Here is a 23,816-nt window from a genome sequence, read left to right on the forward strand (position 1 = left end):
CTACAGCGAGTAAAATGACATTACCTCCTTTTTTTCTTTTTTTACGATCTCTGAGATCTTGCTTTTTTCGGTTCAAGGCTTCATAAGCTCTTTTATGTTCCATGGTGTACTTATCCCAAACCATCATCTTTGAATGTTGCAAGACTTTCGCCTTGTATGTAGATCAGGGTAATTACATTCATTGCATTCCTAGTCTGAATCACAATCTGATTGTATGGGTGGTTACCTGGCAGGTAACGCTTATGCATGGTCATCAAGTCGTCTAACATCCGCTACATGCCCTCTTTTAATTGCGAGAAGCAGATATATATAGCCATATTCTCGCGCTTCGTTGCGGCGAAGTACTGCTTTTAATTTTTTATTAAGAAGAAAAGAAAACCTTTTTAAACGGATCGAAAATATACCAATAACAATTTGTTAAGGATCTGTTTTTTTGTGAAGCTCCCTTTTCACAGCTGTCGCACTACGGCGTGTGTTTCGTTTATTTGACAGTATGTAGATCGTGGTAATTACATTCATGGCATTCGTTTTCTGAATCACAATCTGATTGTATGGGTGGTTACCTGCCAGGTCACGGCTTGTGTTTGTCAGCAAGTCGCCTTAACGTCCGCCACGTGCCCTCTTTCTGTTCCCAGAAGCAGATCATAGAATGGTTTTAATAGTTTACTTTCAAATAATGCAAAGAGTATGCGACATGTGTTTCTCCCTAATTCTGGGTTTATCAGGCGTACACACTCACTGCATCCCCTCTCCGGAATCGAATTTCTATCGTCAGCGCCAGAGGTGAAGCCCCTAACGTTGCGCTACGGCGTGTGGTTCGTTTATATCTCGTGTGTTCTCATTAAACTTTTATCTCGCGAATATGTTATTGCAATCCGCAGCGGGAGCGTTTCTATAAAGTTAATTTAAACTTACGTTTTACACCGTGCTTTTTTCCCTTATGAAGATGCTTGTATGCTTCACTCGCTCACTTCTTATTGTTTCGCTCCCTTCTCAATTGTTTAATGAATTTTTGTTCTTCGCTGTTTGCGACGCCAGAGTTGAAGCCCCTAACGTTGCGGTCAGCAAGTCGGCTAACATCCGCCATGTGTCGTCTTTCAGTTGTGAGAAGCAGATCATAGAATGGTTTTAATAGTTTACTTTCAAATAATGCAAAGTGTATGCGACACGTGTTTCTCCCTAAGTCTGGACTCATCAGGCGTACACACTCACTGCATCCGCTCTCGGGAATCGAATCTCGAACGTCAGCGCCAAAGGTGAAGCCCCTAACGTTGCGCTACGGCGTGTGGTTCGTTTATACCTCGTGTCTTCTCATTAAACTTTTATCTCGCGAATATGTTATTGCAATCCGCAGCGGGAGCGTTTCTATAAACTTAATTTAAACTTACGTTTTACACCGTGCTTTTTTCCCTTATGAAGATGCTTGTATGCTTCACTCGCTCGCTTCTTATTGTTTCGCTCCCTTCTCAATTGTTTAATGAATTTTTTGTTCTTCGTTGTTTGCGGCTCATCCTTCATTTCTCCCTACTGCGTTCTTTTATCTCGCGATTATGTTATTGCAATCCGCAGTGGGAGCGTTTCTATAAACTTAATTTAAACTTATGTTTTGCACCGTGCTTTGTTTCCCTTATGAAGATGCTTGTATGCTTTACTCGCTCGCTTCTTATTGTTTCACTCCCTTCTCAATTGTTTAATGAATTTTTTGTTCTTCGTTGTTTGCGGCTCATCCTTCATTTCTCCCTACTGCGTTCACAGTCTTTTCACGTAATTACGTGGGAGGCGTGATGACGTGACACTCAACTCCTCCTCCCACGGCCATCGAGCTGCCGTCCATTACAGTATATTGTGAAGAAAGAGGTTCCAGTTATGACCATTACGCGTTGAATTTTGAAATGAAACCTGCCTAACTTTTGTAAGTAAGCTGTAAGAAATCAGCCTGCCAAATTTCAGCCTTCCACCTACACGGGAAGTTGCAGAATTAGTAATGAGTCAGTCAGTCAGTCAGTGAGGGCTTTGCCTTTTATTAATTAGTATAGATTCTAGTTTTACCTCGGCCACTGGATTGCAATTGACAGTGTTGCCCACAATGCATGCTTGTTTCCGCATTTCACCAAGCATACAACTACCTGATCTCCAACCCCCTTGTGGGTCACAAATAAATTTAAAGACACTATAAAAGTTGAGAAATACTAACATACATAGTTGACCTGACTCTCGCAGATTTTACTATTTCACAGTTATGTACAGTAATCCCTCCTCCATCGCGGGGGTTGCGTTCCAGAGCCATCCGCGAAGTAGAAACCATATGTTTATATGGTTTTTTTTATATTGTCATGCTTGGGTCACAGATTTGCGCAGAAACACAGGAGGTTGTAGAGAGACAGGAACGTTATTCAAACACTGCAAACAAACATTTGTCTCTTTTTCAAAAGTTTAAACTGTGCTCCATGACAAGACAGAGATGACAGTTCTGTCTCACAATTAAAAGAATGCAAACATATCTTCCTTTTCAAAGGAGTGCGCGTCAGGAAAGAGAGAACAAAGCAAGCAGTCAAAAAAAAAATCAATAGGCTTTTTGGCTTTTAAGTATGCGAAGCACCGCCGGTACAAAGCTGTTGAAGGCGGCAGCTCACACCCCCTCCGTCAGGAGCAGAGAGAGAGAGAGAGAGCCACAGAAAAACAAAGTCAAAAATCAATACGTGCCCTTTGAGCTTTTAAGTATGCGAAGCACCGTGCAGCATGTCCTTCAGGAAGCAGCTGCACACAGAAGGTAGCAAAGTCCCTATCGTCTAGGTGTGCGAACAGCCCCCCTGCTCACACCCCCCTACGTCAGCGCAAGAGAGAGAGAAAATAAGTTGGGTAGCTTCTCAGCCATCTGCCAATAGCGTCTCTTGTATGAAATCAACTGGGCAAACCAACTGAGGAAGCATGTACCAGAAATTAAAAGACCCATTGTCCGCAGAAACTCGCGAAGCAGCGAAAAATCCGTGATATATATTTAAATATGCTTACATATAAAATCCGCGATGGAGTGAAGCCGCGAAAGGCGAAGCGCGATATAGCGAGGGATCACTGTATATCTAAGACTTTTTTGTTTATATTCTAACAAATTGCACAATGCACGTTTAAAACTTTATGTAAGACTTTTATTTTTGAAATGCAAGCTAGATCTGTGTATCTAGTTCTATAAATTCACATAAATGGTTAGCAGTAATTTAAACAATTTTGTGAAAAAAGTTTTTTTTAAAGTTGATTTACAGTAAAAAGCATTTTGAATTTGTATGAAATAAGTAACGGCATTAGTTAGTGTCTTTCCATTTGTGTCAGTCTTTTGCACATGGAATGGCATTAGCGAGTGCTTGTGTAAAGGACCATGGATTTGGAAAATCACTTAGACCTGAGTGTGCTCAGTTTCAAATTTTTTTTTTTTATTTATTTATTTTTTTTTAAATTGGTTGCCCCTCACTCTTACAATTGCACAACATGGTTTTGTTTCATGTTCTGAAACAAGTTGCTTGTGTTACATTTAGTAACAGCAACAGCTTATGTTTGAATTTTGTCTGTTCAGTATCTTGTTTGCTACAGTCAAAATACAACCAAATAATTGACAATACAACTAATGTACCAGCGCATCTTTATTTCTGTGCAAATCGTTCCTGCCTCACTAGGGTTTAGGATAATTGTCATGCCTTGCACCCACAATCTCCTTACTGTAAAGCAGCAGTGTTACCACTGTGCTACCTACATGGATACTGGGACTGGGTATAGCACATAGTAGTAGAGAGTTTTTACTGGACATTACTGACCTGAACATAAGTAGTTTGGTGGGAGCGTCTTATTGTTGGTATTGGTTAATTTTTGGTAAATTGCCAAGCCCTATTTCTGGGGTCCCCTAATTAGCTCTCTCTATCCTGCTGAAAACCTCAAAATGAAGTTAATAGGTGATTCCTGAAAATAATTTTAAAAACATGTCTTGTATCTACTACTGCTACTACTCAGTACCCTTGTGAGAAAATAGGTACAAATAAGAATTTAGAACAACATCATCATTACATACTTTATGTAGAGCTGTAGCACTGGTCTATGGTATAGATAGATAGATAGATAGATAGATAGATAGATAGATAGATAGATAGATAGATAGATAGATAGATAGATAGATAGATAGATAGATAGATAGATAGATAGATAGATAGATAGATAGATAGATAGATAGATAGATAGATAGATAGATAGATAGATAGATAGATAGATAGATAGATAGATAGATAGATAGATAGATAGATAGATAGATAGATAGATAGATAGATAGATAGATAGATAGATAGATAGATACTTTATATACTTTATATACTTTATTAATCCCAATGGGAAATTCACATGTATGGTGATGTTAATGACATTTTGTTTAGCTTTAATAATTTTGTAATTGTTTATTATCACACTTTCATCAAAGACCAGTAACTTATCCAAATCCATGGTTCTTAATGACCAGAATTGTTTTAGTATCTTCTGCAGTGTTTATGCTTTTTTTGACATCGAGAACTTTTGCTGTTAAATGATTGGAGTTCTTCACAAGTAGAGATGATTTGCAAAGACAGTCTTTGTGGTGGCTAACATGAATATGATGATTAAAGAATATGGGCTTAGTTGCCACTGACCTTTGATTATTATCTTTTTTTTCTAAACCATTCCACCTTCATACTAGTAAAGCTGAGCTGTGTTTGGTGATTAATCCACGGTTGTGAGTTAGGAGCCTGAGGTCATTTCTATGTCTATCTTTTTTTTTTTTTTTTTTTTTTTTTTTTATAACATAGGTTGAGTTATTTAAAAACTCACTTTTTAACCCCTTCAGATTTTATACTAACAAACTATAAATTAGGCTTATCTTTTAAGACATATCTGTGCAAAGGTATTTCACTTTTTGTTTTCACAAATTTGTCACAGACAGGCTGTGGTTAAGGCTTTAGACTTCAAACCCAGAAGTTTTGGGTTCAAATCCTACTACTGACACTTTGACAATCACCAAGTCACTTGACCTGCCTGTGCTCCAATTGGAAAACCAAAAAGAAATGTAACCAATTGTATCATAAATGTTGTAAGTTACCTTGGATAAAGATGTCGGCCAAATAAATAAATTTAAATGTAATATGATTGTTTTATCGATTATATCAAAATTCCAATGGGTCACAAGTTTACATACACTTGGTTAATATTTGATAGCATTTCCTTTAAATTGTTTAAGTTGAGCCAAACATGGTAGCCTTCCACAAGCTTCTTACAATATGTTGTGGGAATTTTGGCCCATTCCTCCAGATAGAAGTGGTGCAACTGGGGCAGGTTTGCTGTCCTCCTTTCCCTCACATGCTAATTCAGTTCTGCCCAAAATTTCAATTGGATGAGGTCAGAGCTTTGTGATAGCCACCTCCAATACCTTGAACTTATTGTCCTTAAGGCATTTGGCCCCAACTTTGGGAAAAATGCTTGGATTATTGTTCATTGGAAAAACCCATTTGCAGCCGTGCTTTCAGCTTCTTTACTGAGTTGTGGAGGTGTTGCTGCAGTATCCTCATGATTCCATCTGTTTTGTGAAGTGCACCAGTCCCTCCTGCAGCAAAGCACCCCCACAATAGAATGCTCCCACCCACATGCTTGACAGATGGAATGATGTTCTTTGGCTTGCAAGCCTTACCAATATTCCTCCAAACATAATGATGGTCATTATTGCCAAACAGTTCAATCTTGGATTCATCAGACCAGAGGACATTTCTCCAGAAGGTAAGATCTTTGTCCCCGTATGCTGTTTCAAACTGTAGTCTGGCTTTTTATGATTGCTTTTGAACATTGGTTTATTCCTTGCTGAGCAACCTTTCAGGTTATGTCGATATAGGACTTGTTTTTACTATAGATATAGAGACTTGTCTACCTGTTCCCTCCAGCATCTTCACAAGGTGGTGTTCTAGGACTGATTTGCACTTTTCGTGCCAAAATACATTCATCTGTAGAAGACAGTGTGTGACTTCTTCCTGGGTGATATGACATTTGTATGGTCCCATGGTGTTTATACTTGTGCATTGTTGTCTGTAGAGATGAACGTGGAACCCTCCAGCATTGGAAATTGTTCCCAAGGATGAACCAGATTTGTGGAGGTCCATAGTTTTTTTTTTTTTTCTTTTTTTCCCTTTGAGGTCTTGGCTGATTTCTTTGATTTTCCTACTATGTCAAGCAAAGATGCAGGTGGTTTGATGGTAGGCCTTAACATACATCCATTTGTTGACTCTATTTAGGCTCTGTGGTTCGATGGTAGGCCTTAACATACATCCATTTGTTGACTCTATTTAGGCTCTTTGGCTAATTGCCTATAGCAGGGCTATTCAATTACAGGTTCAGTTGGGCCAGATTTTCAAACCAAGAAATTTAGCTGGGCCTGACATTTTTAGGAGCTGGTAAGCAGCAGGTAATGACAAATTTTACATAAACACGAATGTATTTAAAAACAGGTAATGTTTATTCATTGTTTCCCCTTTTAAGTTTAGTCATACCTGACCCAGGCACATCAAAAAATGTAGTAAAAAAAATAGCAACAAAAAAGCTATAACTGAACAGAATCATAGGTAGTAGCAGTACTTTTTGCTCCACTTTTGAATAAAAAAAAAAAAAAAATGAACATTTTGCTCACATCTGACCCAGGCACATCAAAACACATAAAAATAAAAGTGCACAGTATTAGCAATAACATTTATTTCCCTTTTGAAATATGAGATCCTCCCCCAATTTAAAGGGGTAATCATGACAGACAAGGTATTTTTTTTTCATAGAACTTAAACTATTTTGTTCCTGCAGTTTTAATCACTTATAAAACAGAGGTTAAATTTTAGTTCCAAAACGCATTTCCCATGGAATTTTTTATCCCCTCAGAAAAAAAACTAACTAAAATTAATTATAATTTACAGTTATTTCTACCAAATCATTTTCCATGTTTCTCTGTTGATAATCTCTTGAAGAATTTCAAAACATATTGTGTGCACAGCAACACAACTGAAGTAACAACTAACGAAGTGGCATTTTTTCAATACCATTTTAACAAAGCTTACTGTCCACCGTCAGTCACAGAGCAGCCCAGTAAAGCGACAGTAATACACCTGCAACCTTAAAAAGCAGACTTCATCACATTGCTGTGTATAATGCAACATCGGGTAGACAACTGTTCGTACATGTTTTACTAATGCACAGACCGGTGTTTTGCATGAGGTATATGTTAAATCAAAAGAGAAATTGCATGCAAAGATGCACAAACACAAGATTGGTGACAATCCCACCTTATTGTGCCTGCATGAATTCAGAAGGGAAAAGTGAATTCCACAGGGCACAGATATCTTCATAACAGAGGACCTATATGATGGGCAGGGGAATTTCAAATGTTTTGCATGCTTACCTTTTGTTTTGATAACCCATTCGTTCATTGTTCTGGTACATGCGTAACCAGCCTCTCGTTGAAATTCACGGCCATCCCCTCAGCAGTGCCATGTTCTTAGAAACATTTTCCCGCGCACATCTCCACCTTTGATGTAATTTTCGCTGCAACTCCCTCACACCCAGCACAGGATATAAGCCAGGCTTTATGCGGCTCAGGGATATGCAAGGGGAGCCCTTACCAACACACGTTAATGGCACACATACTCATAATTAAAAAAAGGCCTTTTACATCTGTTACGATATAATAGTTTAAATGGTTTCATTCACCACTGAGATTAATAATCGCCAAACCTATTTTTGGTTGCATTTGCAATGATTTTAGTTGCAGTGTGGACGCCTGGTGGGACCACGGGCTGGGCCACTTGGAGGTTGCCTCTGGGCCGCATGTGGTCCATGGGCCGCCATTTGTAGGCCTGGCTTGACATAATTTTCTGGAGTTTTCCAAGCTGTTTAAAGGAACAGTTAACATGTGATATAGTCAATAAAAAGTGAAATAATCTGTGTGAACATTGTTGGGAAAAAATTCATTTTGTCCTGCACAAAGTAGATGTCTTACACTTGGCTAATAATTGATTTGTTTATGTAAACTTGTGACCCATTGGAATTTTGATATAATCGATAAAACAATTACATTACATTTACATTTATTTATTTGGCTGACATCTTTGTCCAAGGTAACTTACAACATTTATGATACAATTGGGTACATTTCTTTTCGGTTTTCCAATTGGAGCACAGGCAGGTCAAGTGACTTGCTGATTGTCAAAGTGTCAGTACTAGGATTTGAACCCAAAACCTCTGGGTTTGAAGTCTAAAGCCTTAACCACAACCTGTCTGTGACAAAATAGTGAAAACAAAAAGTGAAATACCTTTGCACAGATGTGTCTTAAAAGATAAGCCAAATTTACAGTTTGTTAGTATAAAATCTGTGGATGGGTTATAAAGTGAGTTTTAAAGAATTCACCCTAAGTGTGTGTACAATTGAGTTCAACTATATACTTCAGTCCAAATACACTCGTCTTTTTTTTCTTCTGGCTGCTCCAGTTTGAGGTCACCATAGTGAATTATCTGTTTCCATATCTTTCTGCCCTCTTCATCTTTCTGTGTCACACCCACCACCTGCATGTCCTCTCTCACCACATCCATTAACCTCCTCTTAGCCCTTCCACTTTTCCTCTTGCCTGGCAGCTCTATCCCTAGCATCCTTCTCCCAGTATACCCAACATCTTTCCTCTGCACATGTCCAAACCAGTGCAATCTCGCCTCTCTGGCTTTATCTCCAAAACATCCAACCTGAGCTGACCCTCTAATGCAGGGGTCTCCAAACTTTTCAGCCCGAGGGCCGCATTAACTATCAAACAGCAGTTTGGGGGCTGACTACACACTCGAGGTCCAAATAAAAAAGAATCAAAACATAGATGTTGTTTTTAATTATTTATTTAATATTATTTTATTCAGTTATTATTTAATAACACATTGATACACTACACATGAACACCTGTATTAGTGGGAATGGTGAAATTGTTTCATGGATGCCAAAATTGCAGACATTTCTGGCTTTAGATTTGATGTCCCTAACATCAACAGTGACCTGAGATTATCATCAGACAAGTTTGTTCTCAAATTGTTCTTCACGTATTTCATTCTTGAAAATGTTTGTTCACACAAGTATGTTGTTCCAAAGATTGAAAGGTACCTTGATGTAAAAGTTTTGACATTAGGAAAGTCTTCCTTGGGCAAAAACTGGTAAAAACCCACCAGTCCTTCTTTGAACTTGTCCCTAAGGAAGTCATTTGCTTGTAACTCAATGACCTCCAGCTGCAGTTCATCTGGGCAACTGGCCACATCTGCTTCAGATGGGTTTTAAAACAGTCTCACTTCTTCTGCCTTTGAATCCAAGTCAGAAAACCGCCCCTGAAACTGTAGCTGGAGGTCTTTGATGATCTCGCATGCAAATGACGTGGGGAACTCAGCTGTTGCTTCAGCCATGAAGACCTTGCACTGCTGAAAGTGCGTCAAGTTGTTGGCCTGTACTTGTTCCAAAAACAAGACAAGTTTAGATCTGAAGGCCTTTAGATGGGTGTATACAGTGATCCCTCGCTATATCACGCTTCGCCTTTCGCGGCTTCACTCTATCGCGGATTTTATATGTAAGCATATTTAAATATATATCGCGGATTTTTTGCTGGTTCGCGGATTTCTGAGGACAATGGGTCTTTTAATTTCTGGTACATGCTTCCTCAGTTGGTTTGCCCAGTTGATTTCATACAAGGGACGCTATTGGCAGATGGCTGAGAAGCTACCCAGCTTACTTTTCTCTCTCTCTCTCTCTTGCGCTGACTTTTTCTGATCCTGACGTAGGGGGTGTGAGCAGGGGGGCTGTTCGCACACCTAGACGATACGGACGCTCGTCTAAAAATGCTGAAAGATTATCTTCACGTTGGCTACCTTCTGTGCAGCTGCTTCGTGAAGCGACATGCTGCACGGTGCTTCGCATACTTAAAAGCACGAAGGGCACATATTGATTTTTTTTTTATCTCTCTCTCTCTCTCTCTCTGCTCCTGACGGAGGGGGTGTGAGCTGTCGCCTTCAACAGCTTTGTGCCGCGGTGCTTCGCATACTTAAAAGCCAAACAGCCCTATTGATTTGTTTGCTCCTTTGAAGAGGAAGATATGTTTGCATTCTTTTAATTGTGAGACTGAACTGTCATCTCTGTCTTGTCATGGAGCACAGTTTAAACTTTTGAAAAAGAGACAAATGTTTGTTTGCAGTGTTTGAATAACGTTCCTGTCTCTCTACAACCTCCTGTGTTTCTGCGCAAATCTGTGACCCAAGCATGAGAATATAAAAATAACCATATACACACATGGTTTCTACTTCGCGGATTTTCTTATTTCGCGGGTGGCTCTGGAACGCAACCCCCGCGATGGAGGAGGGATTACTGTAGATCAGAAACTAGATTTTTCTCTCCTTGTAGTTTTAGGTTCAGAAAATTTAAATGACTAGTTATGTCTGCAGCAAAGGCCAATTTCCATACCCACTCTTCATCAGATAGTAATGGCTGTGGCTTGCCTTTACTTTCCAGGAAGTCACCTATTTCCTTTCTTAATTCAAATACTCTGCTCATAACTTTCTCACAACTTAGCCATCTTACTGCTGTGTGATATGGTAAATCTTGCGATTCTGTGTCAGTATCTTTCAACATATCTCTGAACTGTCTATGGTTGAGCCCATGTGACCTTATTAAATTCACCATCTTCACCACAGGATTCAGTACACTGCTAATGTCCACATATTTAGCACACAAAGCTTGCTGGTAAATAATACAGTGCAGGAACATTGGTTGTGGAATGTTTTTCTCATTACACATCTGCTTCACTTGTCCAACCAAGCCTTTCTTTATGCCACTCATGTTCTTTCCTCCATCAACAGTCAGGCAACTGAGGTTAGTCCAGTCCAAGTTATAAACAGCAAATGTTTTTTTCAATTCATTGAATATATCCTCTCTGGTAACAGTGCCATACATGCTATGTAGGGAAGCCAGCTCTTGTGTTATGTTCATGTCTTCATCCACACCTCTAATGAACACAAGCAGTTGAGAGGTGGAACAGCTGTCCAGCGATTCATCCATTGCAATTGAAAAATGGCGAAACTTGCTTGCATTTTTCACTATTTGAGTCACAATGTTTTCACCCATGTCTGCAACACGGCGGGCAATGGCATTTGCACCCAAAGCTACATTTTTAAATTGTTTCGACTTTTCTGGGCAAAGTTCCTCAGCCACCTCCAACAAACATTCCTTCACTACTTCACCATCTGTAAACGGTTTGCCACTTTTAGCCAGGACGTCGGCAACTTTATAACTGGCCTTAGTTAAGGATTCATTTTCATTTGAGGATTTACTGAACAGTGCCCTCTGAGATGTGAGTTGATTTTGTAATTTAGAAAATTTTTCGGCACGAACTTTACCCTCCAACTGTGCATATTTCTCCTGATGTTTGCTTCAATGATGACGACGCAGGTTGTATTCTTTCATCACAGCCACGGTTTCATTGCAAATCACACATAATGCTTTCTCGCCGGATTTGATGAAGAAGTATTTCAAACTCCCATTCTTCTTGAAATTGCCGACACTCATCGTCTATTTTTCTTTTCCTCTTCTCGGCCATCGTTGGGCACTAAAATAAAGTGACTTCAACATGAATAAATAGTGAAACTGAAAGTATCTTGCACACAATATCGCTCAAAAAACCTGATTATGCGAACTAATTTCGTCGCAATTATAGCTGCAAATGACCCGAAACAATTTTTAAAAATTCTTATGATTTCTTAAGTTAAACTTACCTGAATATAGTCTGCAAATATATCCACTTGTGATAGAGAGATTGTTGCTTTTAATGTTTCCTCTTCAGAATATTCGGAAAATTCTTGTTAAACTAATGACATTCCCAATACTTTATACACACTGGTAAGTAATTACGCGAAGGAAATTATCACTAAATAAAACAGAGTGCAACATGTTTTGCAATTAGACGCTAACTGACACCAACACCTCCTCATCGCAGCAGTCAACCACAACTGGCAAACTGTGATCAAAATAATCAAGTCTTGAACAAGCAGCAAACCATTTAAAAACTCTGCCACTAGATGGCGTTATATCATCTCATTGACTGTGAACAGAAGTAGAAAAAGTAAGCAGCGAATAAGGTTTTGCAATGTAGTGAGCGGTTGAAAAACATAACACACTACTGCGCGCCTCTGTTTTAATTCGGTAAAAGCGTAACGTCCACATAAGCGGTGGCTGATCTTGGCAGGATACATGTAAATTTCCGTAATTTTTTTCCGTAGATAAAAAAGTCTCCACGGGCCGGATGAGAGGGCCTCACGGGCCACAGTTTGGAGACCCCTGCTCTAATGTACTCATTACTTATCCTGTCCATCATGGGCGCATCCAATGCAGATCTTAACATCTTTAACTCTGCCAGCTTCAGCTCTGCCTCTGTCTTTTTGTCAATGCCACCGTCTCCAACCCATATAACATAGCTGGTCTTACTGCCGTCTTGTAGACCTTCCCTTTCAGTCTTGTTGGTACCTGTCTGTCACAAATCACTCCTGACTCTCTTCTCCACCCACTCTATCTCCACCTCTCCTGTGCCTCCTCAACCTACTCCCTACTCTTGTTACTGATCACAATGTCCTCAGCAAACATTGTAGTCCAAAGGGACTCCCATCTAATCTCCTCAGTCAGCCTGTCCATCACCATTGCAAATAAGAAAGAGATTATCCATCATTCCTACTGCAGACCTCGCCACTGTCTCACTTCCCTCGTACATATCCTGTACCACACTTAAATAATTTTCATGCCCCTCCCGACTTCCTCATAAAATATTTAAAACTTGCCTGAAGAAGCTTGCATATTGTAATCTGTTCAGTTTCTCAATTAATTTTATATTTTTTGTGTCTGTGGAATATCCTGACTGCAATATACAGTCAGTCTTCTATCATGTGTGCCCACGGGAGAAAACCTCACGTTCAGGTAGCTTTCTGGATGGTGTTTCATTTTCAGCTCCTTGGGGTTAAAAGATATTGTTAAAGACTAACTCCACATAAGCCTGAGTACTGCTTTTCAAAGAATGTTTTCTGATTTGAGAGCTGAAATACTTGGTTTGTAAGGTAAGGACTTAAACCTGGGCACCTTCTCTTTGTTTCAGACTTGCATGGTCAGACATTATGTTGAGAGTATAATTAAATCAATACAAGCTGAAGTTTAAGATCTTTGGAGTAAGCTGGCTGAACAGCAGGTAAGAACAAGGGCAGATGACATTAGAATTATGGGGGTCTCTCAAGATGCTGAGAAAGGGAACTTGCGTAATTTCCTCATGGTTCAATGACGAATATAGTTTACAGGCTTGCTGAACTTCAAACCCTGAGTTTGAGAATTTGGCACACAGGGAAGAACTGGGATGCCCTTTGAACCATTATTTTGAAACTTATGATGCACAGAGTGCTAGGAAGTTCCAAAAAGTGCTCATTAAGGGGTGAATATTTCTTTTGTCATTAAAGAGCTCAGACCATGCAACCCCAAAAGGCAGTGCATCCTTTTTTTTAATGAGCCAGCGAGGCTTGGTATTTCTTCTTTTCCCTGCAAAAACACGGCTGTCTTATTCTGTAACTCAACCACTGTTTGATGATCCTGTGAGAGCTCTGGAGGCAATTAGTCAATTTATTTCACAAGGGACATGGCCTTTCTGATTAATTTACAATGTCTTTCTGTAAATAATACTTTTATTAGGTTAATTTTTTTGCACATATCTAATTCCCAGGATGTCTCACGCTGAAGTTTTATTCTGTTTTGCCACTGCTCCTTAATTTTTGCCTTTTCATTTTATACTTCACCGTTTACTTCTTCGCTTGCCATGTTGCCTTTCTCAGTGGCAGGTGTGAAGGCTAGTTTTGTCTTCCCCAATACTTTTTCCCACAAGCAGTTTTCCTGTTCTGACTGGTGCTAGCTGTGTCACTTCTGTATTGTGGAATTTTTTTGTTTATGCTCAAGGATGTTCTTTTCATTTTTTTCCCCCACTTGGGGGTTTTGTGTGAATCTTAATGGGATATGGGGGTTCACTGGACCATGGTTTTTGTGGTTTGGGAACGTGGGGGTTTTTCTTTGGTCCCATCTGATGTATCTCTTCCATGGCAGGTTTTTTTTTCTTCTATTGGCTCTTCTTCCCCTCTGCTTTTTTTTTTTGATAACTGTTGATGTGAATCCTGTTGCATGTTACATGAGGACTTCTCAAAAGCGATCCAGTATTGTGAATGTTTTATTTTGCAATTAAACAGTTGTAGCACATTATGCAAGAATCACACTTTAAATATAGGGATGTGCCTTTGCTTTTTCAAAACACTTTGTAAGCAATGCTTGTGCATCCTCTCACAGAAGCAACTCCTTGATTTTAGTTTGAAAATCATAGAAAATTTAGATCTTAGGTTCACTGAGGGATGGATGACGATGATACATTTTGTGCTGATGGTGGAGCTTGCAAGTAGGCTGTTAGCTAAATGTTGTCTTTTTCAAAATATGAGCATATGTAGGTATAGGGATGTCAAATTAGCCAAACATTAGGTTTGAATATTCAAATTAAAAATAAGTAAATATATTCACACTTGAGGTTATGGTTCTGGCCATTTTGTTTACATTTGTATGTGCTTTTTAAAATATTTTATTATGATTACTATAGCAAGGACAAATACCCAACAGCAAAACAAAAATTCTACAGGTACTCGTACAGCTGTTTTTTAAGTAAAGGAGCCATCACAATCCTTAGCATCTGCATCCTATAAAAGGGAAGTATCAGCACTGCTCTCTTGTTTTCAGTCTAGTACTGATGACTGGGTGACCAAGTCTTAAACCGCTCAGTCTATTGAGAATGAGAGCACTATCCCTCACTGCTGTTACTCAACTGTCTTGTACCGTTACAAAAACTTTTTCCCCCTGGGCTCAACACCAGTCCTGCTTCCCATTCCTCATAGTTCTTGCAGCAGCAAAACACGTCACAATACAAAGTGCATGACACCATCTGTGTCAGTGTCAACTGCGCAAAATGCTTTGCAGATGCATCAAAAAAAGTAAAAATATTAATAATTGTGTAATGAAGCACAGTGACCACGAGTGTGTCTCGTAGAATTGATTTTCCTTTTCGTGACTGCCTTTTTGGCTTTTGGCTTGCTGTCCTGGCATGGATCAGAGTGAATACAAGTCAGCTAGTAATGAATTCACCAAAGTGAGAATAGTGAGTGAAGCAAACGGCAGGCAGGTTTAAGGCAGACTTGTACCCAGGACACGACGCTTGCATTTCTTAGACTAGAGAAAAGCTGTTGGCTTCTTTTATGTAAAGTTGAGTTTCAGTTATATTGTAATCGGGCATGATAATATACTTATGGAGTGAAGCCAAGTAAACTGTTAGTGTAATAATGTGATTCTTCCTCTTCTATTTCAGATATCGAATCAAAATATGGAGCTATTCCCAAAAACCCTTTCTAAATTATTGATCATTTTGTAGACTTCTATAAAGATCTTTTCTTGGCTGGACCTTCCCATCTTCAAATGCACTGGACTCCTTTTTTTTTTTTTTCCTTTTTTCTTTTTTCTTTTTTTTTTCCTTATTGGCTATACCTAAACTTTCTCTGGCTGATACTTTGCTACTGGAAGCTCCTATCACTATCAGGGAACTCGCTGATGCTCTCAAATCCTTTTCTAAAGGAAAGTCCCCAGAATCAGGTGGATTCCAAGCAGAGGTACTGTTAAACTTTTGGCCTCAGCCAGCTCAGCCTTTATTCCAGATGCTTTCCTCCACTTTAACTTCTTCACAGTTTCACCCCTCCATAAACTCGCTTTTATTAAATCAGGTTAAGGACTCCACTGATCTAATTTCCAGTCCCTGTATTTGACAAATATAGATGTGAAACTACTGACAGAAATGCTAGCTTTTCATTGTTAAACTTGTACATTCTAATCAGACAAGTTTTATTTAGTGATGTACCAATCAATCGACTGATAAATTGAGCCTGGAAAATTTTTCACCCCACTAGATTGGCGATTTGTAAATTAGCTGATCTCAATAAACGACTTTTTCAGAATCTACTTTTCTAAGTTTATTGTAATTTAGTTGTTTTGCTTCCTTATACAAAGTATTATGGTACTTGAGGATTCACATTTTATTTGCTGCTGAACTTCCTGGTGTGTGTGGATTTACCCGTTTCTACTGTTAATAGACTTGAATCCATTTGGCGCTGCTTCTTTACCAACATGTGAAACATGGTCTTACTAACTGGATTAATTTACTGCATTTAGGGGTTGCATTAAAATTTTAATCGCAGAAATTTTTAAGCGTTAATCGCACATGTTAACAGCGATTAATCAACAGCTTGAGTGACAATTGTGAAATTACCATCAAAATGCCAGCAAATATCAAGACATTGCAAATACAAGCCCAGCTTAAATTGCCTTATACACATCATTTTTTTGCAATATGACAGATTGTCTCATCACTAATGCTTTTAAACTTTGATTTAAATTGTGAGATCCTGCAGATCATTCCATAGTTTGGATGCTATGTAAAAACTGTTGCTAGAGTATTCTAAGTTGTTCTGGGAATTTTGTAAAGCCAGTAGCTTGCGTAGTAAAATTTGTATTCCCTAATTTATCGTAGATTGTGAGCCTGAAGGAGTTTCTGATTGGTCCTTTGATGAAAATTGCCTCTTCTGCTGCCTAAGACGTGAAAAAGTAAAGGTATGTTTTTTCTAAACTTATCCAAAATTTCAGTGGAATGCATAATCTATACTGTAAGGTTGATTATACGGCAGAGCCACATCTTTCTTTTTTGATCAGATTCAGTTTGTGGTTAAGATGGTGCTTATCTTTTTTTTTTTTTTTTTGTTTCCCTGACTCAATTTGTGGTCAAATATAAAGACTTTGGTTGAAGAGCACATGATTTTTTTCCCTTTAACTCAATAAAAGCTGAAAACTTTGATGGCTTCCTGTTGAGATTGTGAATTTCAGTAAACTAACTTAAACCTTTTTTTATACATTTTACATTATTATACTGTTTTAATATTATTTGAATGCTTTTGTTAATGCTAATATACCTTTACTAAAATTGGATATGGAGGTTTGAAGTTATTACATGTACATAAATAACTAAATTTTTTCTTGAAATTATCAGATTTCAGAATATTACATTAAATTGCTGTGATTTTTTTTTTTTAAACAGTTCATGTTTTTTGGCAAAACAAATTTAAGTGTTAAAGATATACAGTTAGGTCCATAAACATTTGGACAGACAACTTTTTTCTAATTTTGGTTCTGTACATTACCACAATGAATTTTAAATGAAACAACTCAGATGCAGTTGAAGTGCAGACTTCCAGCTTTAATTCAGTGGGGTGAACAAAACGATTGCAGAAAAATGTGAGGCAACTAAAGCATTTTTTTAATGCAATCCCTTCATTTCAGGGGCTCAAAAGTAATTGGACAATTGACTCAAGGGCTATTTCATGGGCAGGTGTGGGCAAGTCCGTCGTTATGTCATTATCAATTAAGCAGATAAAAGACCTGGAGTTGATTTGAGGTGTGGTGCTTGCATGTGGAAGATTTTGCTGTGAACGGGCAACATGCTGTCAAAGGAGCTCTCCATGTAGGTGAAAGAAGCCATCCTTAAGCTGCGAAAACAGAAAAAACCCATCTGAGAAATTGCTACAATATTACGAGTGGCAAAATCTACAGTGTGGTACATCCTGAGAAAGAAAGTAAGCACTGGTGAACTCAGCAACGCAAAAAGACCTGGACGTCCACGGAAGACAACAGTGGTGGATGATCGCAGAGTCATTTCCATGGTGAAGAGAAACCCCTTCACAACAGCCAACCAAGTGAACAACACTCTCCAGGGGGTAGGCGTATCGATTTCCAAGTCTACCATAAAGAGAAGACTGCATGAAAGTAAATACAGAGGGTGCACTGCAAGGTGCAAGCCACTCATAAGCCTCAAGAACAGAAAGGCTAGATTGGACTTTGCTAAAGAACATCTAAAAAGCCAGCATAGTTCTGGAAAAACATTCTTTGGACAGATGAAACCAAGATCAACCTCTACCAGAATGATGGCAAGAAAAAAGTATGGAGAAGGCGCGGAACAGCTCATTATCCAAAGCATACCACATCATCTGTAAAACACGGTGGAGGCAGTGTGATGGCTTGGGCGTGCATGGCTGCCAGTGGCACTGGGACACTAGTGTTTATTGATGATGTGACACGGGACAGAAGCAGCCGAATGAATTCTGAGGTGTTCAGAGACATACTGTCTGCTCAAATCCAGCTAAATGCAGTCAAATTGATTGGGTGGCGTTTCATGATACAGATGGACAATGACCCAAAACATACAGCCAAAGCAACCCAGGAGTTTATTAAAGCAAATAAGTAGAAAATTCTTGAATGGCCAAGTCAGTCACCTGATCTTAACCCAATTGAGCATGCATTTCACTTGTTGAAGACTAAACTTCGGACAGAAAAGCCCACAAACAGCAACTGAAAGCCGCTGCAGTAAAGGCCAGGTAGAGCATTAAAAAGGTGGAAACCCAGCATCTGGTGATGTCCATGAGTTCAAAACTTCAGGCTGTCATTGCCAGCAAAGGGTTTTCAACCAAGCATTAGAAATGAACACTTTATTTCCAGTTATTTAATTTGTCCAATTACTTTTGAGCCCCTGAAATGAAGGGATTGTGTTCAAAAAATGCTTTAGTTGCCTCACATTTTTATGCAATTGTTTTGTTCACCCCACTGAATTAAAGCTGAAAGTCTGCACTTCAACTGCATCTGAGTTGTTTCATTTAAAATTCATTGTGGTAATGTACAGAACCAAAATTAGAAAAAAGTTGTCTCTGTCCAAATATTTATGGACCTAACTGTAGATTTCAATTATGACTGCACAATTTGGGAGGCCTGCTTGTAGTTTCTTCAACAGACATGTTGCTGTTTTATGCAAGACCATAGGCGTGATTGTTTCATTTGTTTGAAGAAAATGTACTGGTGTATATACAGTACTGTGCACATCTCATGCACCTCAAATTGTTCAGACACATTTTAAGTATGAAGTTCATTGTTGACCTCAGCATTAGTGTGTCAGTAGAAAAGAACAATTTTCAGATTTCTAAACAGTAATTAAAAAAAATGTAACTTTCTGGATCTTGTATATTAAAAAAAAAAAAAAAAAAACTTGAATTACTTTGTAGGTATATAGCTCTGTGCAGGTCGGGGGGTTTTAGAAATTGATGGTTTACCTTTCAAATAATGAATACACAAATGGACAGAATCAGCATAGCAGCAAGACACAATGTGGTTATCCTGCATCAGCAAGGTCTCTTGAGTAGAACCTTTGTGTCAAGAGTTTCAAGAGGCAATGTTGAATCCTTTCTGAATAAGTATCAAGGAAATGAGCAAGCTTGGTGATCAGAAATTAATAGGTCAGCCATGAAAAATGAGTGCTTCAGTGGAGAGATGCACCAAATTTTTTGTCGAAAACACAAAGCAATTTGAACCATTAAGCATATTTAGAATGCTGCATAGTTGAGTGTCAGCTGACAGAAGTGAAGAATGAGAGCTGTTTTCTGCAGGTTTGATTTGTTGTTCTGGTCAGAATTTAATGGAGTTTTCAGTGTTACCTCTTGTCCATCACACAATGGTATTTAGGAGTTATCTGATTAGTCCCAACTTTATTCTTATGGCGAAAGTCAAAAAAGTCTTTCTTCAGCAAAACAGCAGGGAGTTCTGCAACAGACTGTATAGCCCAAACCCCAATCGTAACAACATCCAGAATGTTTTGGATTATATGGACAGACGGAAGCAGTAGAAAAGGCCTAGGTCTGCAGAAGCACTGTGGCAAATTCTCCAAGCCATGTTTATTGTCATGAGTGCATAGGACAGTGAAATTCTTTCTTGCATGTCTCCTTAGAACAGTTAACAAAATACAATCCAAAAAATAGAAAAAAGTATACCATTCCACGCAAAAGTTTCAACGCCCATGACCAAGTTACATATGTTGTTGATTTTTGAAGTAATAAAATATTAAGTACAACTTTGACAGAAAAACTAAAGCAGTGGCACTTTTCTGCAGATGTTAATGTACAGTTATTTAATTGTTGAACTGAAAAAATGTAATAAAGAAATTGTGAAAAATGGGTGTATTATCTTTCTGACAAATATCCATTTGAGAAAAATAGAATGTAGCCATAAATAAATTCACATGGTTTCCATCAATTATTAGTTGTATAATTTCAGTAATGCTCAATTGTTTTTGAGAAGCCTAATATCTTACAAGAAAATGTTTTCCATAGTATTATGCTACAACCACTTAATTTTAGCCTTAGTCAACTAGTTCTTGGTTGAGAGGAATGAAAAAAATGCATGGTCTTGTGCCACTGTGGCCCATCATTACGCTTAAGTGAATTTGCTCATTTGTTAATGAGACGGAACAAAGACAAAACAAGGTATTTTGTCTCATGCAGTTGATACTTACTAAGTGTTTTTGTTTACTGCACCATTCTTTACAAACTGTACAGATTGTAATGTATGAAGATCCCAAGGGGACAACTGTTTTTGAGATGCTTGTTTTGGTTAAACAAGTAAACCTCTGGACTATATCCGCCTACTATAGAATGCAGCCATTCAAAATGCACCAGCAGTGCTTACTTATTTGAGGTACACTGCCTGTAGCAGACTGGTAGAAATCACACTGTTTCAAAATTTTCAGTTATGACACTGTGCTAGCTTGTAAAACAACCATGTGGAGCAGTGAAATCTACAGATTGCATATGGAGCATTTGTCCTGTAAAAGAGAATCTGTTGAGGCTCAACAACAGTTGTTTCTTGTTAGAGAATTTAAGTTGCTTACTGTTTAGACTTTTATTGACAATTTATTTTAAGTTGTTGCATATTGTATTAACAATGTTCACCTTTTAACTGCATAGAGAAAATTCACAGTAAATTCAAAGTAATATTTTGTAGTAGAAAATAAAAACAGCAATAATATTTTATTTAATTTTTGCTTTCACTAAATAGAATGGGTTGAACTTTATCGGTCCCCTGGGAGAAATTTGAAATTTCATGTAAGCATTATAAGATAAAATCTTAAAAATTAAAATCTGTATATGATGGTAACCCTACTCTGATTACTGTGTGAAAATATGCACAACAATATTCTATCCTATTCCTAAATATCGTATGTATCAGACTGCAACATCTTGGCTTACATTAACAGAGGGTGCAATGGTTTACATGGGTGTGCTGATACAGTTTATTCTGTAATTCTTTTCTACTAATATACAGTGGGGCAAAAAAGTATTCAGTCAGCCACCAATTGTGCAAGTTCTCCCACTTACAAAGATGAGAGAGGCCTGTAATTTTCATCATAGGTATACCTCAACTATGAGGGACAAAATGAGAAAAAAAATCCAGAAAATCACATTGTCTGATTTTAAAGAATTTATTTGCAAATTATGGTGGAAAGTAAGTATTTGGTCACCTACAAACAAGCAAGATTTCTGGCTCTCACAGACCTGTAACTACTTCTGTAAGAGGCTCCTCTGTCCTCCACTCGTTACCTGTATTAATGGCACCTGTTTGAACTCGTTATCAATATAAAAGACACCTGTCCACAACCTCAAACAGTCACACTCCAAACTCCACTATGGCCAAGACCAATGAGCTGTCAAAGGACACCAGAAACAAAATTGTAGACCTGCACCAGGCTGGGAAGACTGAATCTGCAATAGGTAAGCAGCTTGGTGTGAAGAAATCAACTGTGGGAGCAATTATTAGTAAATGGAAGACATACAAGACCACTGACAATCTCCCTCGATCTGGGGCTCCACGCAAGATCTCACCCCGTGGGGTCAAAATGATCACAAGAACGGTGAGCAAAAATCCCAGAACCACACTGGGGGACCAAGTGAATGACCTGCAGAGAGCTGGGACCAAAGGCTACCATCAGTAACACACTACGCCACCAGGGACTCAAATCCTGCAGTGCCAGATGTGTCCCCCTGCTTAAGCCAGTACATGTGCAGGCCTGTCTGAAGTTTGCTAGAGAGCATTTGGATGATCCAGAAGAGGATTGGGAGAATGTCATATGGTCAGATGAAACCAAAATAAAACTTTTTGGTAAAAACTCTACTCATCGTGTTTGGAGGAGAAAGAATGCTGAATTGCATCCAAAGAACACCATACCTACTGTAAAGCATGGGGGTGGAAACATCATGCTTTGGGGCTGTTTTTCTGCAAAGTGACCAGGGCGACTGATCCGTGTAAAGGAAAGAATGAATGGGGCCATGTATCGTCAGATTTTGAGTGAAAACCTCCTTCCATCAGCAAGGGCATTGAAGATGAAACGTGGCTGGGTCTTTCAGCATGACAATGATCCCAAACACACCGCCCGGGTAACGAAGGAGTGGCTTTGTAAGAAGAATTTCAAGGTCCTGGAGTGGCCTAGCCAGTCTCCAGATCTCAACCCCATAGAAAATCTTTGGAGGAAGTTGAAAGGCCGTGTTGCCCAGCAACAGCCCCAAAACATCACTGCTCTAGAGGAGATCTGCATGGAGGAATGGGCCAAAATACCAGCAACAGTGTGTGAAAACCTTGTGAAGACTTACAGAAAACGTTTGACCTCTGTCATTGCCAACAAAGGGTATATAACAAAGTATTGAGATGAACTTTTGTTATTGACCAAATACTTTTTTTCCACCATAATTTGCAAATAAATTCTTCAAAAATCGGACAATGTGATTTTCTGGATTTTTTTTTTCTCATTTTGTCTCTCATAGTTGAGGTATACCTGTGATGAAAATTACAGGCCTCTCTCATCTTTTTAAGTGGGAGAACTTGCACAATTGGTGGCTGACTAAATACTTTTTTGCCCCACTGTACATATTAACACTTGCTGCTGTTATAAAAAATAGTACAATACTATTAACAAATTAGTTACACAGCAAACATTATTGAAATTGACAAGCAAATTGGTTAGCATTGTTACATTTCAATCCTGAGCGCATTCATGGTCTTTGTTGAGCTCGAGTGTTTTTGTGTGTCTGAGTGGATTTTCCATCCAATTTCATAAATAGATGTGTCTGAGTTATAGGTTTAAAAAGTGAAATTTCCACTTGTGGCTTGAGCTTTGAGCTGGGGGAACTTAAGCTGCATCAGTGGGGGATGGATAGCAGGCTGCTTGTGCTGATTCACACATTTGCAAAACAAGACGCTGATAGAGAGGTGTGAAGGAATTTAAGATGGCCTGGGATTACGACTTTTTTCTTAGGCTTCAGGGATTCTACTGTTAACACTAGAATTACCAAAACTTGTGAAAAAACTCGTAAATCCAGCCCACCTTAAATCTGCTTGCACCCCTCCGTCAGCATCTGTTGTCTTGTAAATGTGTCGATAAGCCTAAGCAGCCTACTATCCCATACTCCCGCCGCCGCAGAAAGTGCAAAAATTGCTGTCCCAGCTCAAGTCTGGTTTCAGGGAGTGAAGTAGTATCTAGAGCTGTATAGGCTAAAAAAGTATATCGTTATTTGGAACACAAGCATTTCATGTGTGTTTCGTGTCTACAAAGATCTATGTAAGTGTAGGATGACAGGAAATGCAAGCTCCTGTGGCACCCTACGCAACTGTTTGATCTTATTCAGGAAAAGATCCCAGTCGCCCCACGAGAGACAGAGTTTCCAAGACTAAGGTCATAAAGCTTATGAAACCGTTTTTGGACAAAGTATGAACCATAAAGACAGTTGCATGGAGCTTCCAC

The 23,816-nt window shown here is 38.7% G+C and overlaps 1 protein-coding gene across 1 annotated transcript in view; it reads left to right on the forward strand.

Annotated features, from left to right (window-relative positions):
- The window catches only part of lcor (ligand dependent nuclear receptor corepressor), a 238,291-nt gene that overhangs the window by 119,087 nt on the left and 95,388 nt on the right, over positions 1 to 23,816 (forward strand). Inside the window, 1 exon segment of the mRNA XM_051922452.1 lies at positions 16,683 to 16,762. Within this exon segment, the coding sequence (XP_051778412.1) occupies positions 16,683 to 16,762 (80 nt within the window).

The sequence above is a fragment of the Erpetoichthys calabaricus genome, chromosome 2 (assembly GCF_900747795.2).
Source record: "Erpetoichthys calabaricus chromosome 2, fErpCal1.3, whole genome shotgun sequence".
In the NCBI taxonomy this organism is placed as follows: Eukaryota; Metazoa; Chordata; class Cladistia; order Polypteriformes; family Polypteridae; genus Erpetoichthys; species Erpetoichthys calabaricus.